Source organism: Haliotis cracherodii, unplaced genomic scaffold, assembly GCF_022045235.1.
Source record: "Haliotis cracherodii isolate W230 unplaced genomic scaffold, xgHalCrac1.p SCAF_2, whole genome shotgun sequence".
In the NCBI taxonomy this organism is placed as follows: domain Eukaryota; kingdom Metazoa; phylum Mollusca; class Gastropoda; order Lepetellida; family Haliotidae; genus Haliotis; species Haliotis cracherodii.
Window position 1 is genome coordinate 31,770,928 of NW_027266275.1, and position 24,670 is coordinate 31,795,597.

The 24,670-nt window shown below is 41.8% G+C and overlaps 1 protein-coding gene across 3 annotated transcripts in view; it reads left to right on the forward strand.

Annotated features, from left to right (window-relative positions):
• Nucleotides 1-24,670, forward strand: part of LOC139467985 (sodium/calcium exchanger 3-like) — a 105,992-nt gene that overhangs the window by 66,769 nt on the left and 14,553 nt on the right. For 2 of the 3 annotated variants that reach the window (XM_071249617.1, XM_071249615.1), the window contains exons 2-6: nt 99-1,148; nt 3,410-3,430; nt 17,878-17,930; nt 18,436-18,606; nt 23,804-23,991. In XM_071249617.1, coding sequence (XP_071105718.1) covers nt 464-1,148; nt 3,410-3,430; nt 17,878-17,930; nt 18,436-18,606; nt 23,804-23,991 — 1,118 coding nt within the window. In that variant the 5' untranslated portion in view covers nt 99-463. The remainder of the gene's footprint in view (nt 1-98; nt 1,149-3,409; nt 3,431-17,877; nt 17,931-18,435; nt 18,607-23,803; nt 23,992-24,670) is intronic. The other variant, XM_071249618.1, reaches the window with a different exon arrangement.

The following is a 24,670-nucleotide window of genomic DNA, read 5'->3' on the forward strand; positions in this document are numbered from 1 at the left end:
CAGAACGTTTGTCCATCGTTCCAGTAGAATTAGCTGTGAAGATTCCGTGTAAATGGTTTGAAAAAAATTAATCGATTGCTTTCTGTTTTCTCGCGCAGATGAGCCCGACAACGAAGACCATGTTGTGCACTGGGAAGCCTCTTTCTGCCTGAGATCCCCCTGTTGTGCCAAATGTTGTGTGTCGTGCTTGACTGGCTATCCCGACAGTGATGGAAAGCTCTATGCATGGGACTACAAGGTTACAGTGCAATGGCTTGTGAAATACCATTACCACACCAATATCTCTGTAATGCTTGTGGAGGATACATTTGTCAAACGAAAAGTCCCTGAGGAACAGTGAGTGACCTGCAAAGATTTCTCTGAAAGAAATAAGAACATGGTTTAACGCTGAAAACTGCGTTATTTGTAGATAGATGAACAATTGATATATTGTGATATATCTGGAATCCATACAAAGTCCAAGATGAATGCTACAATTGATCTTGACGTTTATACGTGTTCTAAAGTAGGCTTGATGCTACCCATGATCAGTGAATATACCTGGTCTATTGGAGCTAGGGCATTTCTGTACTTTTTGGCTATGATCTGGTGTTTTTTGGGCGTTGCCATCATCTCCGATACGTTCATGTGTGGCATTGAGCGCATCACCAGCAAGACAAGGGTCATCAAGATCCCCGACTCTGAAGACAAGGACAAGTTCAAGGACATAGAGGTCAAGGTCTGGAATGATACTGTGGCCAATCTCAGCTTACTAGCTTTCGGGACCAGTGCACCAGAGATCCTTCTGTCAGTTATAGAAATAACAGGAAAAGGTTTTAAATCCGGTGAACTGGGTCCGGGAACGATTGTGGGTTCCGCAGCATTCAATCTGTTGGTCATCACTGCTGTGTGCATCGTTTCGATTCCTAAAGGGGAGGTGAGAAGGATTAAGAACATCAAAGTGTTCGCCATCACTTCGTTCTCATCCATGTTTGCCTACATCTGGCTACTTATCGTGCTGTTGCTGAGTTCGCCGGAAGTAGTAGACCTATGGGAGGCTGTCATCACCTTCCTCTTCTTCCCTGCGCTCATTATCATCGCCTACGTCACGGATAAAGGATGCTGTTGCAAGAGCAACAGGACAGCCTCCGAGGTTGAGATCGGGCTAGGTAAGAGTGTGTGAGTGAGTGAGTGAGTTTGTTTTTACGCCGCTTTTAGCAATATTCCAGCAATATCACGGCGGGGCTAGGTAAGAAACACACTAATACATGAGTACGCTGAGTTTCAATGGAGACCCGTTCCAAAAAACTAACGTGACCGTATGTCTCCTACTCAAATATAAACGTTTGGCGGTAGTACCGCTAAGATCGTTTTTCGTACCAGGGCTACAGCGCAGTAACAGTCTTGTCGCTGAAACGACCTGGGGCCAATAATTAGACAAAGACGAAAGACATTTGTATCCGGGCTATGTTCCACAAAAAAACCAACATCTTAGCGTTTGGACGACCACACATCCTACTTTTGAGCCTATGTATACGCCAATCATATGTATGAGACCTTAGTACGCATAAACATCGTTATAGGTACGATCAACAGACAAGGTTAGATGTTGAGATGTCTAGGCATAATAATCCATCATGGTTGCAGGGAGAGATCAGACAAATAACAAGTAAAGAACAAGTTTGAGAAACTGATTAGATTGGATAGTGTGAGGATAACGTAAAGGATATAAAGGATAGGACTAGATAGTGTGCGAGGTACAGATTAGACTGAATAGTGTAAGGATAGTATTACTGTATTGATAGATATGATAGGACTAAATAATGTGCGAGGTAGAGATTAGACTGGATAGTGTAAGGATAGTGTAGAGGATAGATATGATAGGACGAGTTAGTGTGCGAGGAAGAGTTTAGCCTGGATAGTGTAAAGATATTCTAAGGATAGTGTATAGGGTAGTGTATAGGATAGTGTATTGGATTCATAGGATAGGACTGGATAGTGTACGAGGTAGACATTAGACTTGATAGTGTGAGGATAGTGTAGAGGATAGATATGATAGGAGTAGATCGTGTGCGAGGAAGCGATTAGACTGGATAGTGTAAAGATATTCTAAGGAAAGTGTATAGGGTAGTGTATAGGATAGTGTATAGGATTGATAGGATAGGACTGGATAGTGTACGAGGTAGCTATTAGACTGGATAGTGTAAGGATAGTGTAGAGGATGGATAGGATAGGAGTAGATAGTGTGCGAGGAAGAGATTAGACTGGATAGTGTAAAGATATTGTAGAGGATAGGTATGATAGGACGAGATAGTGTGCGAGGTAGAAATTAGACTGGATAGTGTAAGGATATTCTAAGGAAAGTGTATAGGGTAGTGTATAGGATAGTGTATTGGATTCATAGGATAGGACTGGATAGTGTACGAGGTAGACATTAGACTGGATAGTGTAAGGATAGTGTAGAGGATAGATAGGAAAGGACTAGATAGTGTGCAAGGTAGAGATTAGACTGGTTAGTGTAAGGATAGTGTAGAGGATAGATAGGATAGGACTAGATAGTGTGCGAAGTAGAGATTAGACTAGATAGTGTGAGGATAGTGTAGAGGATAAATAGGATAGGACTAGATAATGTGCGAGGAAGAGGTTAGACTAGATAGTGTAAGATAGTGTAGAGGATAGATAGGACAGGACTAGATAGTGTGTAAGGTAGAGATTAGGCTGGTTAGTGAAAGGATATTGTAGAGGATAGGACCAGATAGTGTGCGAGGTAGAGATTAGACTAGATAGTGTAAGGACAAGAGAAAACGTTTCAGATTTAACTTGGTCATGGACAAAAGGACGAGGGATTTAAAACATATACGTGAAGCAGGTTAAGGGTGGTGGTAGTTTTAAAGAACGCATCAAGGTTCAGGACAACTGAACATGGATTTAGGTCGTAGACCTAAACAAAATATATTCAGTTATCATTACAAATGATTAATTTTCGTTTTCGAAACTATTTTGCTCTGAAACAATACTTTTTAATAATGGATTTCTTTGCTTTCATAAATGGGTTTGACGAACCTGTTTGAGCTTTATATATTAAATACCACTGCTGAAAACAGTAACGACATCAAGACGGCCAAATATCTAAATAATTGATAGAAACCTACAGACAGGTATCCTTAGGATGAAGCACCAGATCACATCCGAAAGATATTCTTGGAAGTACATTAACAAATACACGTTTCAGTCGACACTACTTGAATTTCCATGGTAAAATGTCGCCCCCTTTAACTTCCCAACAAGTAGCATGTCCTGCCTCACATGGCATAACTTGAAAGTTCCCCAGTCAGGGATGAAGAGGTGGATTGGATGAAGATGAAGATGGGGAAAACAATGGTTTTTGTTTTCAGCGATGCGTATGAGCTCCTGTGTTTATTTATTATAGCTGCTTACCCTCGGATGTATGGTAAGTCGTTGTGTTGCTGTGGTCGTGTTGTTGGAAGCAGTAGTTTACCGTCACAGGCGTCCTTAGCAACATGAAGTTTGTGCTTGTCGATGACGCTCACGTTGATATCGTAGTTAGAAGTATATTGTAAACACTAGATGAGATGGCACACTCGTATAGCAGTGTACACCACGTAACGTAGTGTAAAGTGCTCGCGCACCTGGGTTTGATTTGCGTGAATCGTGAAATATTTTGTTTCAGTATTTAGACCACCAAATACTTTTTTAATGATAGTTTACCATAAGAGTGGGTGAGTTGTTGATGATGATGCTTTAAGTAACATACCATCAATATCACTGCACCGTACACAAGAAATGGGCTTCACCTCGGGCTTCGAACCTGGGCCTTAGGCCTGGCGAGAGAATGGTTTGACCACTTGACTACCCCACCGCCCAGCTTTCATAACATTTGTTTGTTTGTTTTTGTAACGCCGGACTCGAGTCTGGACAAAAAAGTCCAGTGATTGACATCATGAGCATCTATCGACGCAATTGGGATACGATGACATGCATCAACCATGTCAGCGAGGCTTACAACCCGATCCCGTTAGTCGTCGCTTACGACAAGCATAGTCGCCTCTTGTGATAAGCATGGGTTGCTGAAGACCTATTCTACCCTGGATCTCCACATGTAGCTTTCATAAGACGTTATGCTGACATATACATAATATTTTCTTTCCAGAGTGTAGACTCTCATATTCAGCTTATTGTTATTGCTAAGTAAGACGTTATTGTCACGTATGCAATATAAACACTAATATGTTGGCTTCTTGGTATGTAGTGTACCGTCGGCCGTTGTATTTTTTGTCAAAGAATGAATAACCTTGTATGCTTCTCAGTGCCCGGATGGAAACACGCGCAGGCGCATATCATGCTCTCTTTTACCGTATTCGGTTGTTTGTTCAGCAATGGTAAAATGTCCAATTTAGCTTCTGGACAGGTTTGTGTAGTGTCATAATGATTATGTTTTAATTAGCAAGCCAGGAACAGGCATACAATGAGTAGAACCCCTTTCGTGAACACATGTTGTCATAAATAATTTTCGATTATCCATTCATATAATCGTCACCGCTATGTAATCTGTTTCGGCTGATAATGGTTATTCTCTGGCGTTGACGTTTATATAAACTGCCGGGCAATAGAAGGTATACATTCATGATCGATGGTAGCTGAACATGAATCAAACAAGATATTGTTTTTCGATTAAAATATATTTGATACGGGTATCATGGGCAATATGGGGCGGTCGGGTAGCCTAGTGGTTAAAGCGTTCGCTCGTCACGCCGAAGACCCGGGTTCGAATCCCGACATGGGTACAATGTGTGAAGCCCATTTCTGGTGTCCCCCGCCGAGATATTGCTGGAATATTGCTAAAAGCGGCGAAAACCAAACTCACTCACTCACTCACTCACTCACTCATGGGCAATATAACATGTGTCCTATCAATATGTCGCTTACAACAGATGACGTGCACATGACGTCACAAAGAACATGGGGCTTGCCAATTGGGGTAGCCTAGTGGTTAAAGTTTTCGCTCGTCACGCCAAAGACCCGGGTTCGATTCCCGACATGGATATAATGTGTGAAGCCCATTTTTGGTGTCCTATGTGTCCTATGTGTCCTATGTGTCCTATCAAAATGTCGCTTACAACAGATGACGTGCACATGACGTCACAAAGAACATGGGGCTTGCCAATTGCACGGGGGCGTTGGGGTAGCCTAGTGGTTAAAGTTTTCGCTCGTCACGCCAAAGACCCGGGTTCGATTCCCGACATGGGTATAATGTGTGAAGCCCATTTTTGGTGTCCCCCGCCGTATTAAAGCTGGAATAATGCTAAAAGCGGCGTAAAACAATACTCACTCTCTCACAGTGCACATGTGAAGCCCATTTTTGGTCCCCCGCCGTGTTAATGCTTGAATAATGCTAAAGCGGCGTAAAACAATACTCACTCTCTAACAGTGCACAATAATGAGTCAAGCGCGAGTTTTCAAGTGTATACTTTCTTTTGCCCGGCAGTGTATATTAAAATCTGACTATATCTTCTTATAGCCATACAGAGAAAAATATTAACAATTCATAAATGCCAAATATCTAATGTCTGAATTTCGAACTTGTTAACATTTATCAATACAATAATATGACCAGATGACGCTAAATCAGAGCAAGGGAAAAACTGTATTTAACTACTTTTAAGCGAATTCCGCAAAATATTTCATTTTCTTTGCCGGAGTCATTGCGCAAGGCTGTAAAATGATCCGAATGCATGTGTTTCCCGCAACCCTTAATATGCCTCAACCTCCACCCTTACTAACCCGACTTTATTCTGACCATCCCTCAACCGCTCTCTCCGCCCGTCTCATTCCTTCCCCAAGAGAAACCCCACGTTCTTCAATTCCCCACGTTGCTTACGCTGCGTGTTGTTTTCATTCAGATGATAACATGATGCATTTTGTAATTAATATCTTATAAACTGTTGTATGAAATATTAACAGCTATTTGTGCTTTTTGTGACATCAGCTTGATAGTTCAGCCTCCCTGTAGTGTAACTTCAGTATGTGTAAACCTACATGTTTGTACATGTATGGAACTTTTCCGCTATATTTATTAGCCAAGGAGTGGTCACATGTCTTTCGACGCCAAGTCAGGTATGATAATTTATGGTACTGACGTGAGCTACTTAAAATAAAATGGGTATTACCCGATTACCCGGAAATGGTATTCTACAAACCTAAGCCAGTGAGATGTCTCCGTTATTGGAACCTTCCAACGTTATTGTATTCAACATATTTGGATATGTTAAATCTGCTTTTGTCTCATTATTGTATAATAAAGCAATTATAGACTTTATGTGAGGTAAATACCTGTTTTTATGGACTCAAATAAATAATATTGACTTAGGCCATTCCCTTAGAGGCCATAAAAATAGGTATTAACCTCATATATTTGATAGATGTGCGATAAATCGCAAAGAACAATGAAGAACGAAACGTGGTTTATTTCACGATAAAACATTGTTCTGTCATGACGTCATTTCTGGAGATTCGAACATGCGGTCGCAAATTGATGACGTTATTTTTGAGAGTGTTTGATTGATTGTTTGTTGTTTAACGCCGCACTCATATACATATAATCTCTACATGTCTTCATCGATATAATCGGTAGTTACTTATCAGTGTAGAACTATATATTTGGTTGATTGGTTGGTTGGTTTGTTGTTTAACGCCGCACTCAGCAATATTCCAGCGATATGACGGCGGTCTGTAAATAATCGAGTCAGGACCAGACAATCCAGTGATTGACATCATGAGCATCGATCCACGGAATTGGGATCGATGACATGCTTCAACCAAGTCAGCAAGCCTGACCACCCGATCCTGTTAGTCGCCTCTTACGACAAGCATAGGCGTCTTTTACGGCAAGCATGGGTTGCTGAAGACCTATTCTACCCCGGATATTCACGGGTCATTTTTGTTTTGGAGAGTGAAGTGTCTAGTGAGTTGTCCCCCATAGATGTAGCTGGGCAACGCAGGTGAACGCAATGGACGAACTATCGCACTCAAAGTGGGAGTGACATGACAATCGGTATTGGGAGAAAAGGTGCAGATTTACGACGTGAAACTTGTGAGAGTACCATACTTACTACCCTATACATAAAATGGACTTGTCCGACATTTCCAAGGTCGGATTCTATTCAGGGAGTCATCTTTATTTAATACGGGTATATGTTATTGAAGCTTTTTTTTATTGACATTCTTGATGCTATCGCATATAAGAGATGGTTTATTCCCCCTGCAGTATTTTATTGTACGATAAACAACCCCCATTCGTCGTTTATTTCTTAAACAGAGTCTATAAGTATATTACTAAGAGTACAGGCTCGGTTTACTGTTTCTTTTATCGGGGCGTTGGAATATCCATGTATCTATCTGAGAGAATCGTTTATGGTTTAATATGACGTCAAACATTATCTGTTTTCAGATTTGCGATAAGTAAAACCTCGTTTATCCAGACCCCGCTAGTTATATGTAATCATACTGAGAATCTCACCCGAGTGTCTATTGCAAATATGAACACAGTTCTACAAAAGTTTAAAATTCCAAGACTTCCAGAGGTGTTTTGAACGTTTATCGGAACGTTTATATATTTAATATCCAAGAATAGATTATTTTTATCATCCAAAATGATTCTTCCAACTTTTTCAATTCGTAAACAATAATAACCAGGGTTTTGAGTGAAAAAGCACAGGAGATATTAGTGATGTCATTTGATTCTGACGTCATGGTTACCGATGACAATGGCCTGCAAAGCATTGTGATTCTTTCGGCCAACCTCGCCCCTTCCGTAACCGGAAATAGCCGATCGTTTTCAGATGGCATTGGTATTCAATTTCACACAAGCCATATCCCCGAAGGAAGCCGGTTTGGGATAGTAGATTAAAGGAACATCCCTGATGATCACTCTGTAAAAATTATTCCTTGAAACCAGAGTTTTTTAATCCGAACAATTTCACTGGGGACGGTACCGGATTAATAGAGTTTAACTGTATATTTCTGGGATATCAACCCTGTTTCCCCCTGGTTGACCTTATACGAGAGTTACGTCCATCGAGTGATAATTGATATTCTATACAAGGCCCACACGACCAATACTCATTGAAGACGAAAATCACTATATCGCCTCCAGAAGCACAGTGTGACCTAACCTCCAGCGAGCTGTGTTTTCCCAGACCTTGTTCTTCGTCTTTATGACTCTCATTTTGCTGAAAATGTTTTAACATCAACGCACGTGTTTCTCATTACGACGAACTGTTGTAATTCACCCAGTCGTAAAACGCCACACAACACTTTAATGAATGGGGTGTGGGGGGGTTAATGACGGACGTCAATCATAATAATATGTCTGAGGAAGCCAGGTATTGTATTTACCGGATAACGGCGTCTTTGTCAGATTACATTTCAACGCAGTAATGACGACTTGTGACTGTTGATTTGATTTAAGTAAACATGCCTTGCTAGTGGATGACAGTTGTTATGCTCTGTAGTTTTCTCGAATTTTGTTGAAGGCATATTATGTTTCCTTAATTCAATGCCATTTTCAAATTGACATTTGTTTAATAAAGAAATAACTGTTGCTTTCTTTTTCATTGGCAATCTTTGTTCTTACCAAAACCAGACACAGATCCTGATCGATCATTAACACTTGATATTAACTGTACGTCGTGGAGATTCCGCTGCAAGTCCCGTGTTCTCTATTGTTTTATTCTGAGGGGATTGGGGCGTTTCAGGATTCCCGACATCCAGTACTGATTTCCCTTTGTGGATGTCGGGCAGTTATGTACCCAATGCCCCAATATCCGATGTATGTCTTCCCCTGGGGTTTTGGGAACAACATCAAGCACCCAGTATCTCACACCTGTCTTCATGTGGGGATTCGAGGAAGATGCAGTCTCCACAACCTTGTGGCTTTTTGGGTGTGTCGAATCATAATACACCCCAGTACCCGTTACTTGTCTTAGTAAGAGGACACTTACAATTCTTGTGTCTTTGGTGTTTCGAATAATGTCATACTGACACCCAGTGCTAGTTCTATGTATGTTCGTTCTTGGAGCCATTAACCATTAGCTCTTCTGTTCCCCAAGTACGTAAAGGTTGTCGAGATACCACTGTATTGTGTTATCTGCCATTCAATTTAGATCAATCACGACACAATGCCACCAGGAATACACAGTCAGCGTAACCCAGGAGAAGTATAATGTCACCATTGATACTCGTGCGAGGTTCAGGGACATGCCAGAGTCACTGGGTTATTGATTCGGGGCCAATAATGCCGTAACCCCAAGTCCGCATGTTACAACACTCTTACACTCTCACACCATCAATCACACCTACTTGAGGCCGGCTGCCGTGACTACATGTACACCATTCCATCATCAATACAGTTGGGAGATGTAGAGACCTAACGGGAGTTGTCATGGACAGCTCTATGACGGTGGAGCTTAGTACCTGATCAGCACAATCGCATATATACCTTACACTAGTAATGTTTCCGGACGGTGTAAGCTTCCTGTGGCCCATAAACAGCATACTGTTGGGGTACTAGAGATCCATTGTTATAGTGTGTTACTATTGTGTGGCCTATTGAGTATCGAGTTAACGTCCTAGTGAGGTGAGGTGTGTTGTGGTGAGGTGGGGTCAGGTGAGGTGTGTTGTGGTGTGGAGCGGTGTGGTGTGGTGTGGTGTGGTGTGGTGTGGTGTGGTGTGGTGTGGTGTGGTGTGGTGTGGTGTGGTGTGGTGTGGTGTGGTGTGGTGTGGTGTGGTGTGGGTGTGGTGTGGTGTGGTGTGGTGTGGTGTGGAGTGGAGTGGTGTGGTGTGGTGTGGTGTGGTGTGGTGTGGAGTGGAGTGGAGTGGAGTGGTGAGGTGAGGTGTGGTGTTGTGTGGTGTGGTGAGGTGAGGTGAGGTGAGGTGAGGTGTGGTGAGGTGTGGTGTGTAGTGGTGTGGTGTGGAGTGGTGAGGTGAGGTGAGGTGAGGTGAGGTGTGTGGTGTGGAGTGGTGTGGTGTGGTGTGGTGTGGTGTGGTGTGGTGTGGTGTGGTGTGGTGTGGTGTGGTGTGGCGTGGTGTGGTGTGGTGTGGTGTGGAGTGGAGTGGAGTGGTGAGGTGAGGTGTGGTGTGGTGTGGTGTGGTGAGGTGAGGTGAGGTGAGGTGAGGTGAGGTGAGGTGAGGTGTGTAGTTGAGTGGAGTGGTGAGGTGAGGTGTGGTGAGGTGAGGTGTGGTGTGGAGTGGTGAGGTGAGGTGAGGTGAGGTGTTGTGAGGTGAGGTGAGGTGTGGAGTGGAGTGGAGTAGAGTGGTGAGGTGAGGTGTGGTGTGGTGTGGTGTGGTGTGGTGTGGTGTGGTGTGGTGAGGTGAGGTGAGGTGAGGTGAGGTGAGGTGAGGTGAGGTGAGATGAGGTGAGGTGAGGTGAGGTGAGGTTTAACACTCACGTCACAGTGAAATAGTTTGGTTTGGTGACTTTCAACGGCTGCTTCCGGTAGGACGGGGCACCCGGTGTCATGATCATTGAAACTGCACAGTGATTCGTGTGTGTGTCCTTCATTTTTGTGTAGGACAGTCAAGCTCATCCGTTTCGCGAACACCTGGTGTCATTATTGTAACTGTACACTGATTCGTGAGTGTGGTTCCATTTCTGTCATAGAACTACAATACCCCAAGGCTCTGATGTAGTACGAACATTGGGCTAGGCTGTTGTCAGACGGGGGCACGGGTGGCCCAGTCGTCTAAGGCGCCGCGATTCGCTGTGCAGAGTTGCGTCCCCTGGGCACGCCAGAAACCTGTGATTGTGGGTTCGAATCCCGGTTCGCCCAGATTATGTTTCCAGGTTCGTCAGCGCCATACCCGTGCTCGTGGGTTTCAACAAAGTTGTAAACGTCTTAGACCAGCATCACTTCGGGCTTTCCTCCCACATTAAGCTGACACGCCGTGATATAACTGGAATACTGTTAAAAGCGGCGTTAAACCCAACTCACTCACGGTGGTCAGACAATTCTGCTGATTACTGGCTTGATTGTATTACGTACATGTTCTTTCAACATAGCAGTAAGCGGTTACTCGTATATCATTAATACACAAGTGCAAGTGTTGGACCTAATTGGACAAGGGAGAGTTTTTGTTTGTTGTTTAACGACGTTCCCAGCACTATTCAAGTTATATGACGGGGGAAGTTTACAGATTGTGTCGCTGCGGTTCATAAATCAATATATTTCATTCTTGCAACAACAAGAAACCGACCAGGGAGGCCCATTAAACGTTTCCCACTGCCACACACACGCTGGTAGAATTAACGTTTGCTCGAGAAACGACGTTGCATAATTTTATAAAAATATCTCCACAAATAGTTCTGATCCCTAACTTTGTTTGTTGAGTATATGACAATACAGGCAGGTAATACAGGTGTGCCTTTGTAATCCCATTTCCTTGATTATTTGTTGACTGTTTGTTCGGCGACTGGAAATCCTAGACCATGATATCGACTGGATGACAATCAGTGATTCATTAAGTGATATACGGGTTTCGGCTCCAATCAGCTCTTTTGCTTGGTAATCATATTGAACTATTGTATGGCCATTAGCTTGGGCATAAGCACCGTGATAAACAAGGTAACCAGCGCCAGTGACACTCTCCTGCATATACACATCGGCATCGGCAATAACTGCACACTTATTCTCCAATCATGGAAGCAGGGAGCTTGGAAGGCGAGCAAATCGTTTATTTATCGAGCTATATGTATTATCATTACCCGCATTGCTTACTCGGACCCTGATTGGATGATATGCTGGACACCTACTTCGCGTGAAAGTGTTTGTGTTTCTGATTCTATGAATCACGCCGTCATTATCGGCATTGGTTGAACAATTATCAGATTCAATTTGAGCGAGTGACTTAATGGTGCTATATGCCGCCATTAGTGCTATTTATCAAGATGCATGTCTGTAATAATAATTAAAAATTAAAAAATAAATAAAAAATAAATAAATAAAAAATAATAAAAAAATAATAATAATAAATTGTTTAAGCTTTTTGCTCAGCAAAGAGGACGGTTATCACCCGGGACCTCCTAAGCACAGATCACCAACACCCCTTACTCACCTCCTTTACATGGATGACCTTGAACTTATTGCCAGTGGAGGATCTACACAAAAAAAACAGATCCCCCTTGTCGAATCCTTTTCTAAAGATACACAAAGGGGCGGTCGGGTAGCCTAGTGGTTAAAGCGTTCGCTCGTCACGCCGAAGACCCGAGTTCGATTCCCGACATGGGTACAATGTGTGAAGCCCATTTATAGTGTCCCCCGCCGTGTCCAGAGCCGAACGTTCGCAATAGAGTCAAAGCCACAAATACTTATGCTGTGCCCGTCCTTTCATATTCTTTTGGTGTTGTTGATTGGACGAAACAAAATATTCCTGGCGTTGATACCCTCACACGAAGAATCATGGCAGACAATAAATCCCACCACCCTCGCTCTTCCCTCAATCGCTTATTTACCAATCATAATGGGAGGGCGTGGTTTGATTAACTTTGGGGCTCTTCATGATAGAATTGTTTTGTGCACTTTTGCATACATTTATTTGTCTGATGATCCTCTTGTGAAGCATGTCAAGACTCATGATGAAAACAAGGCATTCCACAGTTTTCTAAAACGAGCCAAGGATGTGGGACATAATCTCAATGTCAGTGTTGATGGCTCTGTACTGCTTGACGGGACATAAATGAGTGTCAACCAAGCGAAGTGCCATGTCAAATCGGCCCAGGCTTTCAAGGAGAGGCTATCTGAACGACCGAGTTTATGTGCAGTGTGTTGAGAAGGTCAGCACCCCTCAAGAGTCCTTCGCTTGGATGAGGTCGGCTGGCCTGAAAAGTGAAACAAAAGGCTTTCTGTTTGCTGCTCAGGACCAGTCACTTCCAACTCGGAACCGTCAAAGTGTTATTTTGCATCAAAATGTAAATATGAAATGTGGATTATGTAATTAATTTAATAAGACTGTCCAACACATTGTCAGTTGATGCCCAGTTTTGGCACAAACAAAGAATCGTAAGCGACATGATGGAGTGGCTCGATCATTTTATTACCGTCTTCGTCATGCTTGTGGTTTTGACACAGAAGTCCATCCATGGAACGACCCGGAATATGTAAAGGGTGTCATGGAAAATGATAAATACAAAATCCTTTTGAATAGGCCCGTATACAGCCTCAGACGTATCCAGGCCAACAAACCTGATCATGTCCTTTTTTGATAAAGCCAATGAAATCATTAAAATAATTGAATTTTCTGTCCCTTTTGACACCAATCTGATTGACGAGATTCAGGAAAAACATGGCAAATATGCAGACCTCGCGTTCGAAATGTCACACTTGCACCCCAAGTGCCAAGTTCCGACTTCCCATTGTTCTCGGTGCCTTAGGTTTGGTACCTCCCAATCTGTTGACTGACGTTGGGAGAGTACCCGGGTTTGCTACAAGGAATACAGCCCTTCCAACAATCTGGGTAATGCAGAAGGCTGCAGTGTTGGGGAGTCTTCACATTCTCCGAAAAGTTCTGGGTGGGTTTGACTAGGCAGCGCGGGTTTGACGAGGAAGCGCTTTATCATCATCATCTCGGGTACGGCGAGAGACATTCCGGGCATTCATTGTAACAGAGCCTGTTTAGTATAGCAGAACACACCATAATCTCAAGATCACGTGGAGCAAATAATCTCTAGAATAATATCTTAAATTGACTTAAGTTAATTGACTGTACGTCATGTTGAAATGTACACTTTTCGATGGTCATGTTTCTCTTTTGTTAAGACCGCCTCCGTGGTCTAATGATAGAAGGTCCGCCAGGAGGGCGAAAGGTCCGTGGTTCGATCCTCGGCCGCGTCAAACCAAAATACTTTAAAAGATCATACTTATTGTTACCTGTCTGGCGCTAGACATTAATGGGCTAAAACAAGAACTTGTCAGCTCCGAGTCAGTTTACTGTGTCTGAGTGGACTATTTATGTTAAACTGCGGCATGGTATCTCAGAGGCTAACACTATTAATCGGCATCAGTCCCGACTAGTACAAGCAGCCACACGTCGCTATATAAGTGCAATAATCTTGGACGCGACGTTAAACCCCATTTCACCTCACCTCACCTCATGGAGTGAGTGAGTTGGGTTTTACGCCAATTTTAGCAATATTCCTGCAATATTCCGGCGGGGAACCCCAGAAATGGGCGTCACCGTCACATTGATAAATTGAAACCAGGCTCAGGGTGATTTGGCAATAAAAATATATGAGTCTGCCAACTCAAATTCAGTGATGTATAGTTACTGTTCTTGCAATATTAGTGCGAGACAAAGTCTGAGTCTGATTAGGGTAATAATTACAGCGTTTCAATCTAAACTCATTGAGGGGGCATGGGTCGTCTAAGGCGCCGCGATTCGCTGTGCAGAGTTGCTTCCCTTGGGCACGCCAGAAACCTATGATTGAGGGTTCGAATCCCGGTTCGCCCCGATTATGTTTCTTGGTTTGTCAGCACCATACCCGTGCTCGTGGGTTTCACCGAAGTGGTAAACGTCTGAGACTCGCATCACTTCGGGCTTTCCTCCCACATTAAGCTGACACGCCGTGATATAACTGTAATACTGTTAAGAGCGGCGTTAAACCCAACTCACTCACTCACAAAACTCATTGAGCAATAGACCGGCATGACCCCCTCTTAGTAGAGTGTGGAATAAGGCAATCCATTGTTCTAGATCACTTGTAATCCTCAACGGAGTAACAAGGCCGCCGATGAAGGTGAAGGTCAGAAATCACACACCTGGCATAACATGTTAGCGGCCATCTTTCTTTATACGCCACCAGTCAATTACCCTCCTCACCTCAGAAGGCAAACCAATCTGACCGTTTTTAATATTGTAGGTAAAATACTCCTACTTGCCCCTGGGTAGAATATCCCGCAGCCCCCCCCCCCCCCCCCCCCATCACCACCACCCACCTTGCCTTTGACGTAATTGACATATGCCCCAGGAATCAGGTGATATTTGACCAAGCTTTGACGTTTGACAGGTGATCGATACCAGGGAACCGGTGTTGCCAGATATAATAGCCCGGGGATTACAGTAGTTTGCAAAGAGATAATAGACGCCACAAGAATTAATTGTGATGAAATCATTATACAAAATCCACATCTCTTTCAATACGATATGATTAAATATCTGGATTATCAAGCGGAAATATGACCTGTGTAATCAAACACAATTCAATCATTTTGTACGCGATTATGTAATCAGTAACCGGATATTTATCTGCGGGGATAAATTTACCATGCACCGCCCATTAATCACAGTATCTTAATATGTGTTCTCAATTTGGTGTGATATACCCTTTGACAAACGTGTTGATTGAAGCCACAATGGATAAATAGGGAACGTTTGATTTACAATTTCTCTCTCATTAATACCTTCAAATATTGTTTTATGCTGTTCTTGGATGGTTTTAACCACAAATCTGCTATATCTTTAAAAAACCTCAATACTAGGGTTGCAGAAGTACATAAGCAGTAACATGAGTGCATTGATTGAATTTGTATGACAACACATGATGCTATCTTACCAAGACATTTACTTTCATCGTGGCAAGAGCTTGCATTACATATTAATGTTATGAAAGCTAATCAGATGAAACACGATCCATATTTGTACAAAGATACAAAGATGTAATGACAGATATAGCCACGTCATTGTCCCATAAGGAAAATGTCTTCCCACCAGGTTCCATATTAAACCTCAATAGTTTCAACCGAAGAGGAATTTATGACAACCGTTTCAGGAATTCTAAAGGAAAGGTTTACAGTTATTGAAATTGCAACAAGGATGAAAATATAGGTATGTCATAGAATAAATGTCAAATGTTCAAGTTAAAAGTTTTGATATATTGGTACGGGAATTATCAGATTTTTTCCAATGGTTTCTTTCTTGGACGGTTTACCAACGAGAAAATCAGAACTCCGCAATCTTTGACCCAAGTGAATTTTAACATATGTTTACTGTACTGACGTAATCTACATCTACGAAATTTAGCTTGGTTTAGATACATGTTCACGTTCAAATATTACAAGAATATTTTATGAAAACCTCTAAATCAGACTTTTCAACATATTTAAGCCTCACGTATAATGTAGTGCCGTGTTAAATCCAAGCCAATGGTTGCAATGAGCTAAGGTTTGGAGAATATACCGGTTATTGTCTGTTCATGAATAAGAATCGTCGAGAAGGTTCGAGAAGGCTCTGTAACGAACATCGCTTCCCTACTTACAGCTCCACTTGACAAAACATTCTTTTGTCAAAAATCGCATCGTATGATTGAAAATGTGTAATAATCGACCTCGGGTAAAGCGACTCATGATGGAATGATGTTTGTTGTTAAATGCCGCACTCAGCAATATACCAGCTTTCTGATGTCGGTCTGGACTATATATCTCAGTGATGGACATGAGCATCGATCTACGCAATTGGGATACGATGCCATGCCTCAACCAATTTCATTTGTTTCCTCTTATGGCAAGCATGGGTTGCTGAAGACTATTTGTAACCCTGATCTTCACGGGAGACAAATATATGAATACCTACTGGATTATTCACCGACGTGGTCCGAGACAAGAAGGGTTTCAAGGATAGATTTTGTGTCAGTCACTTACAAACTTAAATAACATATACTTCTTGTTGTCCACGGGGTTTATATCTACACAAGGATCGAAGATGAGGTAAGGTGAAATGGAGTTTAACGTCAAGTTCAACATTATGGTACTCTGCCACGTCTCTCTGTGTGGACCGCCTCCGTGGTCTTGTGGTAGAACGTCCGCCCGGAGAGCGGAAGGTTCGGGGTTCGACCCCCGGCCAAAAGACGTTAAAAGATGGTACTTGTTGTTACCCTGTCTGGCGCTCATACTTGTTGTATACTGTGTTTGAGTGGGGTAGTCATGTTAAACTGCGGCATGGTATCTCAGTGAGCTAGCACTATAAATCGGCGTCAGTCCAGACTAGTACAAGCAGCCACACAAACACACACACACACGTCGCTATTGACACTGCCATCATTCTGAATCATTAAGTACCAACAGATAAATTGACATTGTCCGCAATGCATTATTCATAGAAGTGGTTGGTGGATCCCAATACACGACATTACAACACATCATTGCACTCTTGCATGTGACTGATCGCAAATATTATTATACAACAACGCATGTGCTGCTGTATCCATCAATAAACCTAATCAAAATTGTAGATTACATGTTAATATAACTAACAAAGTTCAAAGTGTCAATGTCATGTCAAGTGTCATGCTTCTGTGCATGTGCAATGATATGACGTCGTTAATATCATTTGACGTCAAGTGAAGCGTCTCAGTTTTTGCCAGTATGCCCCCAACACACCTACACCCCCCCCCCCCCCCCCCCCCCCCCGGTCATGCCGTGACTCCCGCTGAAAATTATACCTGAATCCTTGACTTGAATAGAGATAAATCCCTGTTGCCCAGATGTATTGGTTGAAACTATTCTTAAACGACATCTCTTGTAGGAACAAGTCCCGAATAATATCAAGTTTCTCCACTGTCTTCATTCCATGTCATAATGTGTGCCTAATAATGATTACTAAGTCTTACAATTCACCGCCCTCGTGCAGTTTTCACTCTCTTTATTCAAGTAAAAAGTTACGAGTATGAATACCTCTGGGACATTTCACGTCTTGTATACAGATCTTGGGACAAGATGTCAGTGTTTGTTTGACAAAATATTTCAGCTGACCTGAATGTGTTGTTTAATAAGTACATATAATTTCTATAAAGAGGCACGTGTCTTTATTTCATTTCTTGGGTGATTGTTTTAGATCTGAACGGACAGCAGCAAGATGGAACGGCGGACATCATTGAAGTCGCCAGGGTAGGTCTTCGTTTTCTCTGCTCGAGCGAAAACAGGAAATGAAACATTGAGAAACACGAGGGAACATTGACGAATATACAGAAACATTTATGAACATGTAGGATCAAAAACCGCACAAAAGAAAGTATACAACCATGTTTGGTGGTTGCTAAAATGAAAAAAAAAATGGTTATCCGATGATGATGTATTTAATACGGGAATCATAGTAGTACTACCGTTTCGAACCGTTTTCAGCCCAGTGATGATTTGATAATGTTTGTAACATTTTGGTCGAATCCAGTTTTCAATTGTATCTTTTTCCCGGCAGTTTAGATGAAGATACAGAAAATAGATGAACATGATAGATGTAAATAAATTTAATGAACAATCATGAACATTCATAAACATTCATAAACATTCAAAAATTTATATGAACATACATTAACAAGAACGTAGGTGATTGTATTTTTGTAGTCTCAACTGTGTTCTAAGTGATGGGTTGATGGCACATGTTCTGTCCCTTCAGGAGTGCGGACGAGGTGACAGGAAGATGTCGCTGGATGCGGCTGCTCAGATCGCAGCAGCAAGGATTGCTGAACGCCAGACTCACAATTCGGCGTGGTACAGAGTGAACGCCACCCGAGTCATCACCGGCGGTCACAAACTTACACCCCCAGTCAACAAGGCCATCAAAGATGTGAGTATATTGCTACAACCTCACACCTCCAGTCAACAAGGCCAACAAAGATGTGAGTATATTGCTACAACCTCACACCTCCAGTCAACAAGGCCATCAAAGATGTGAGTATATTGCTACAACCTCACACCTCCAGTCAACAAGGCCGTCAAAGATGTGAGTATATTGCTACAACCTCACACCTCCAGTCAACAAGGCCATCAAAGATGTGAGTATATTGCTACAACCTGACGCCCCTAGTCAACAAGGCCATGAAAGATGTGAGTATATTGCTACAACCTCACACCTCCAGTCAACAAGGCCATCAAAGCTGTGAGTATATTGCTACAACCTAACGCCCCCAGTCAACAAGGCCATGAAAGATGTGAGTATATTGCTACAACCTCACACCTCCAGTCAACAAGGCCATCAAAGGTGTGAGTATATTGCTACAACCTCACACCTCCAGTCAACAAGGCCATGAAAGATGTGAGTATATTGCTACAACCTGACGCCCCTAGTCAACAAGGCCATCAAAGATGTGAGTATATTGCTACAACCTCACACCCCCAGTCAACAAGGTCATCAAAGATGTGAGTATATTGCTACAACCTCACTCCCCAAGTCGTTGGGACACTGGCACCAAAGCTAAACGATTTTGCCAAATACCAGGCTAGTGGCCTTGTACACTACGTCACCCATAACGTCAACCCAAACAATACAAGCTATAGCCGAAAGTCAGTCTTCACTGCTGAGACAGAACATATTTATTTTACTTTTAAAGACGGAAATCAAACATTCCTCTTCAGTGTACACTGTAATTAAATTTGCCATATCCGTTGGTAAACTTTGCCCTTTCTCTCATTTTTGCATTATTCATTTTGTTCGTATTGTTCCTCACTCCTTCCAACACCACATTGTCTCTGAGGACGAAACATCAAAGTCCCTAGTTCAAGTTCTAAGTGTACTGTTTCTTCTTTCACCTATCCAAATCTTATATAATTTGTTTACCGTAATCAATCAATGACGAACCCTTCACTATCGAAGTCGATCAAAGGTAGAAGCAGCCTTTAAAATGTTAACCTTAATCCGCCTGTTTCTGTCTGGAATCATGTTCTTCGAAGTTGCCCAATGATTTTCTTTTATTTAATCAGCAGGAATTTGTTTGAAAAAAAATCACCTGTACCTGAGAGTACTGAAAAACATGAATTTTACTCAGGGTTTACAAAATGAAGTTGAGCTCGAGGTGCTAGATGTTCTGTACAATAAGATGTTGTGGGCCAAAAAGAAATTCATTGTCTCCTTCAGCCGAAGAAATTGAAATCGAATGTGACTGAAAATAAAAAAACAAAACATGCCCAGAGACACCCAAACGTGTTTTTCACCAAAATTATTTCACCACTATTTTGCATTTTACCCCCAATGGAATCTGTTTCGGCAGATAATCGAGACTGGTTATTTATGGCGTTGACGTTTTAATGTTAGGGGTCTCAATCGCTAACTAGAACGGCCCATTACTATTCTTTGTTGTGAGTCTTGTATTTTCTCTATCACGTACTGGAATATTCATTTGGTGTGAACAAAGCACTCCAAGAAAAGCATTCCAAGATAGACTTGCGTCACCGCTCTTTGTCTATCTCCGCTAAAAAAGGTTCATTGTTTTGGATATTGATATTTCCCGTCGTAACCATCCACCTTGTGACTTAACAGTAAATATAAGAATGTATAATACCAATATAGGTTTATATTAAACAAATAGGCGTACCTTCTTACGAAGGACTATGTTACCATAGTGATTACAAACCCTTTGGATGAAAGAGAAAAGCCGGATGCGTATTTCTTTAGATCCACTTTATCAGACGTGCCATGTATTTGTGTTCCACACGTTGTCAACTTTTTAACATAGTAATACTTCTTCACTCCTCCACGCCGAACGCATCACGTATCGATTTCAACAACACTGTAGATTGATTTTCAATATGGAACTAAATGTTTACAATAAGTGACTTTCTGCAGCATCACCTAACAAACACAATATCAATGTCATTCAGAGCTTGACGTAATGCATACATAATGGATAGAGACGCTGTATTGCAGAAATGACTTTGTGTGGTACGGGTAACAATAGGGCCAACGAATGTATGACAGTATGAAAGATCATATATCCTAATGATGGCACGAACTGACACGCTGCTACAATAGAACAATACTGACTGTACTTAACACGCAGTCTTGTCTGCACATGACATCGCACAGGCCGCGGTGGGCGACGCAGGATGCCAGGTTTCCAAGTCTGTGAAAACAAAACTCGTGAAAGGACCGACGTTTATTTTTTCGATCGCTTCTTCAAAACATACAATTGTTTTCATTGAAGGGAGATGTTTATGTTTATTTACAGCAAACATTTCATGACATCCAGCATTCCAAGGAATCATGTTTTTGTTGTTGTAAAAACTGAAGCAAAATTACCTCTTTTTTGTTGTTCAATATTTTCTGGAACAAATTATTTTTTGTTTCCTCCAAAATATCTAATGATATCTAATGGGCGGTCTCAGGCGTCTGTTGAAAGGACAGACTGTTCGTCAATTTCGTAAAAAACAGTTCAAACTGAAAAATGATTATAAGTATTAAAGTATATTTATATAATACTCAAAAGAAGAGTAAGATCATGTTTATGTTCATCAAGATCATTGATAGTCCTGAAACAATCGGGTGTTATTTAACTTAGTTTGCGTGGTATACATTAGGATCAATACTGAAACGTATTCCCCACATCTGATAACACCCACGCTGCTGTTCAAGATAGCAAAAGTAAGGTTTTAATGGAGTTTAATTATACATATTACAATTTAATCTGTTTCCACCTTCCGATAGCAAATACTTTCTCTAATAGAACAAGATAATATGTATCGATATCTCTAAATTATCTACTTATATGGCGTTAAAGGAGAGGACATTTGAATGACGAGTGTCGACTTAAACAGTCGTTACAGGAATCTATCATTACTATCGTAAAGGTCTAGCAGCGTATGGACAGCCGAGAACAAGTCACTATTGGAAGGGTATACGAGTACTTCCTCTGCGAACACTGGCAAGCATTTATGAACATAAGACTTAAGTAGATATACATGAACGATATACTAAGGAAACCTCTGCAATATCTGATGCCGCAACTTTGATGTGGTGAGCAGAAGAAGGAATGTTTTTTTTCAGATTAAATCAGTTTGGTTTAACGCTGCTTTTTTAACAGAATTTCCGAAATATGAGGGTGTGTCAGGGGTAGAAAGTCCAAAGTGGTGTAGAGGTTTATAATTACCAAATTGACGAAACCAACCAGCACGGGTATGGTACTGGAAACCAAGAATAAATACCAGCAAGAATCTGGGATTCGAACCAACGACCAAAGGATTCCGGTACGTCTGAACATCTGCATATCTAATGATGGGCCTTGGACTACTGGGCCAACAGAGGTATTCCGATCATCCTTGTGGGACATCAAGCAGCACCTGTTTATGGGAGACAAGTCTCACAATGACATCAATGGCAAATCCTTTAGGCCCAGATATTCTCACGAATCATTATTAGTTGTATCAATACATTGACGGCGATCAAAGGACAAATACTACCACAATACAATAGGACCGCATTCGAGGTCAAGTGGATACAGCGTCTGTCTGTCTGTCGAGGTTCGACATTGATTAGTCTGAAAACACGAGTCCTTGAATGTTTCCGCTTTCCCGTCCAGGTATAGAGAGATAAATACAACTGAGGGGTCAGCCACCGCAAGTATCCACCTCCCTTATTTACTTTCAGTCTTTTTTTCTGATACCTATTTCTTCTGTAGACCGCCAATGAGGTGTAGTGGATAAAACATCCGCGCGGAGAGCGAAGGTCTGGGGTTCGACCCCGGACAGCGTCGTACCGAAAGACGTTATAAGATGGTACTTGTTGTTACTCTGTTGGCGCTGGGCATTAAGTGGCTAAATCAAGGACTGGTCGGCTCTGAGTCAGTATACTGTGTCTAAGTCGGGTATCCATGTTAAACTGCGGCATAGTATCTCAGTGGGCTGGCACTGTTAAACCGGACTAGAACAAGCAGCAACACATACATAAGTGCATGCACATCACTCAATATAACTACAATAATCCTAAACCGACCTTAAACCCCAGTTCACCCCACCTCACCTCATCTTTTCAATAACAAATCTTTTAGAAAAAAACAAAACACAAGTATTCAGATTTTATTATATTTGCAATACAAACCCAGCGATTGCTTTGTATTGTCAGTTCTTCCAAGTACCTTGTAGCACTTTTCAGTACACTGTTGGCCCATTAGACAACACGTTTTCTGACAAGAAACTCTACATGAGCACGCCATTCAACAATAAAACTATCATTTATTGGACATGAAACCTGTCAACTGTGTTACACCTGCACTTTATGCTGTTGTCCGACTGCAACGTGGCATTGCAATATGTCAATACTGATTTGATATTGCCCTTCATCTATAAACTGACTAGATGCTATAGATTCCCACCACGTATGATTCATCATGTAGCGTCATATTAACGCTTCATTGTATCCGTGATTAGTTCATGCATGTGCATATTACCACCATTGACCCCTCTGGTGCGATGTTCGTGTTGATGAGAATATGCCTCAAAGAATGTATTTGTGTGCATGCATGCATGTATGATATTGTTCGATCTCCGGAATTAATGAAATTAGGGTATTTTAACTGAGGGAGAATTGTACAGGTGACACATCACGTCTGTTTTATGAAGATGTATAGATGACGTTTTTTGTTTAATTGTATAAATGTATGTATTATTATATATATATTGCAATAAATGTGGAAAATGACTGAAATTTTCATTTAGTCAATTTACAAAACGCTTTAATATTTGAGTTATTTTACAAATTGAAAAATTTGCCCATTTATGTTATGATAACGAATTCCAAAATTTGGATGTTAAATTTCAAACACACGGGAGGATAGGATTAAGCAAAACAGGAAAATCTATAATGTCATTTTTTAAATTTTCTCGGCTTCTAATCCTGGCATAATAATAGTCTACTGTGATGTAAAACCATTTTCAATTACATAATAATATTTAGTCTAATGGCTAAAACCTTTAGGCATTCTAATAATTAAGTGAAACACATTTAACATTTACACGTATCTGTCCATTCTGTATTCTTAAATAATTTATTTCAGTTATACGAAAACGTTGTTTACGAGAACGGAAACGCCGGGATCCGGAAAAGCAGCCTTGATATTTCTGAGTCTGGGAAAAAGGCCGTGATTGAGTTCACGGCCGCGAGCTGTGCCGTCCTTGAGAACGAAGGTCATGTCAGGCTCGGTGTGAGGCGGTCTGGAGACGTGGAGAGCTCCATCACAGTCGGGTAGGTGTCGTAGCTGCAGCAGGTGGAGCATGTGTCGCAGCTGTAGTGACTGCAGCAAATGTAGTAGTTGTCGTATATGTAGTAGGTATATTAGTTGCAGCAGGAGCACTTGGTGTCGAATTTGCAGCAGGCGGAGTAGGTGCCGCATGTGTAGTAGGCGTTGCAGATGTAGTTTGTCTGGGTGCAGTAGGTTTAGAAGGTGTCGCAGGTTTATAGTTGCAGCAGGTGTAGTAGCTGTCGCATTTGCTGCAGGAGAAGTAGAAATAGCAGGCGTTGAATGTCTCGAAGACACGCGAAACTCTCCAGGGGAATCGGCGGTTGTCAGAGTGGATATATGACACGGCACTTGGCGTCTACACGTCAATACCACTGGGCTGTACGGACTACCCATTGTCCAGATCCTCGCTGTAATAATCAGATGACATATGTTCGACCCATAAAGCGATTCGCTTACAGGAAGTAATTATTGGCTTAATATTGATATCATTAATTACTCGACTGTGACGAAAAACCTTGTGTTTAAATCGTTTATCGAATAACCTACTTACATTGTAGGTACTATATGTGAAGAACATTCTTATTGTCCAATGAACCGCCTCCGTGGTCTAGTGGTAGAACGTCCGCCCGGGGTTCGATCCCCGATCGCGTCATACCAAAAGACGTTAAAAGATGGTACTTG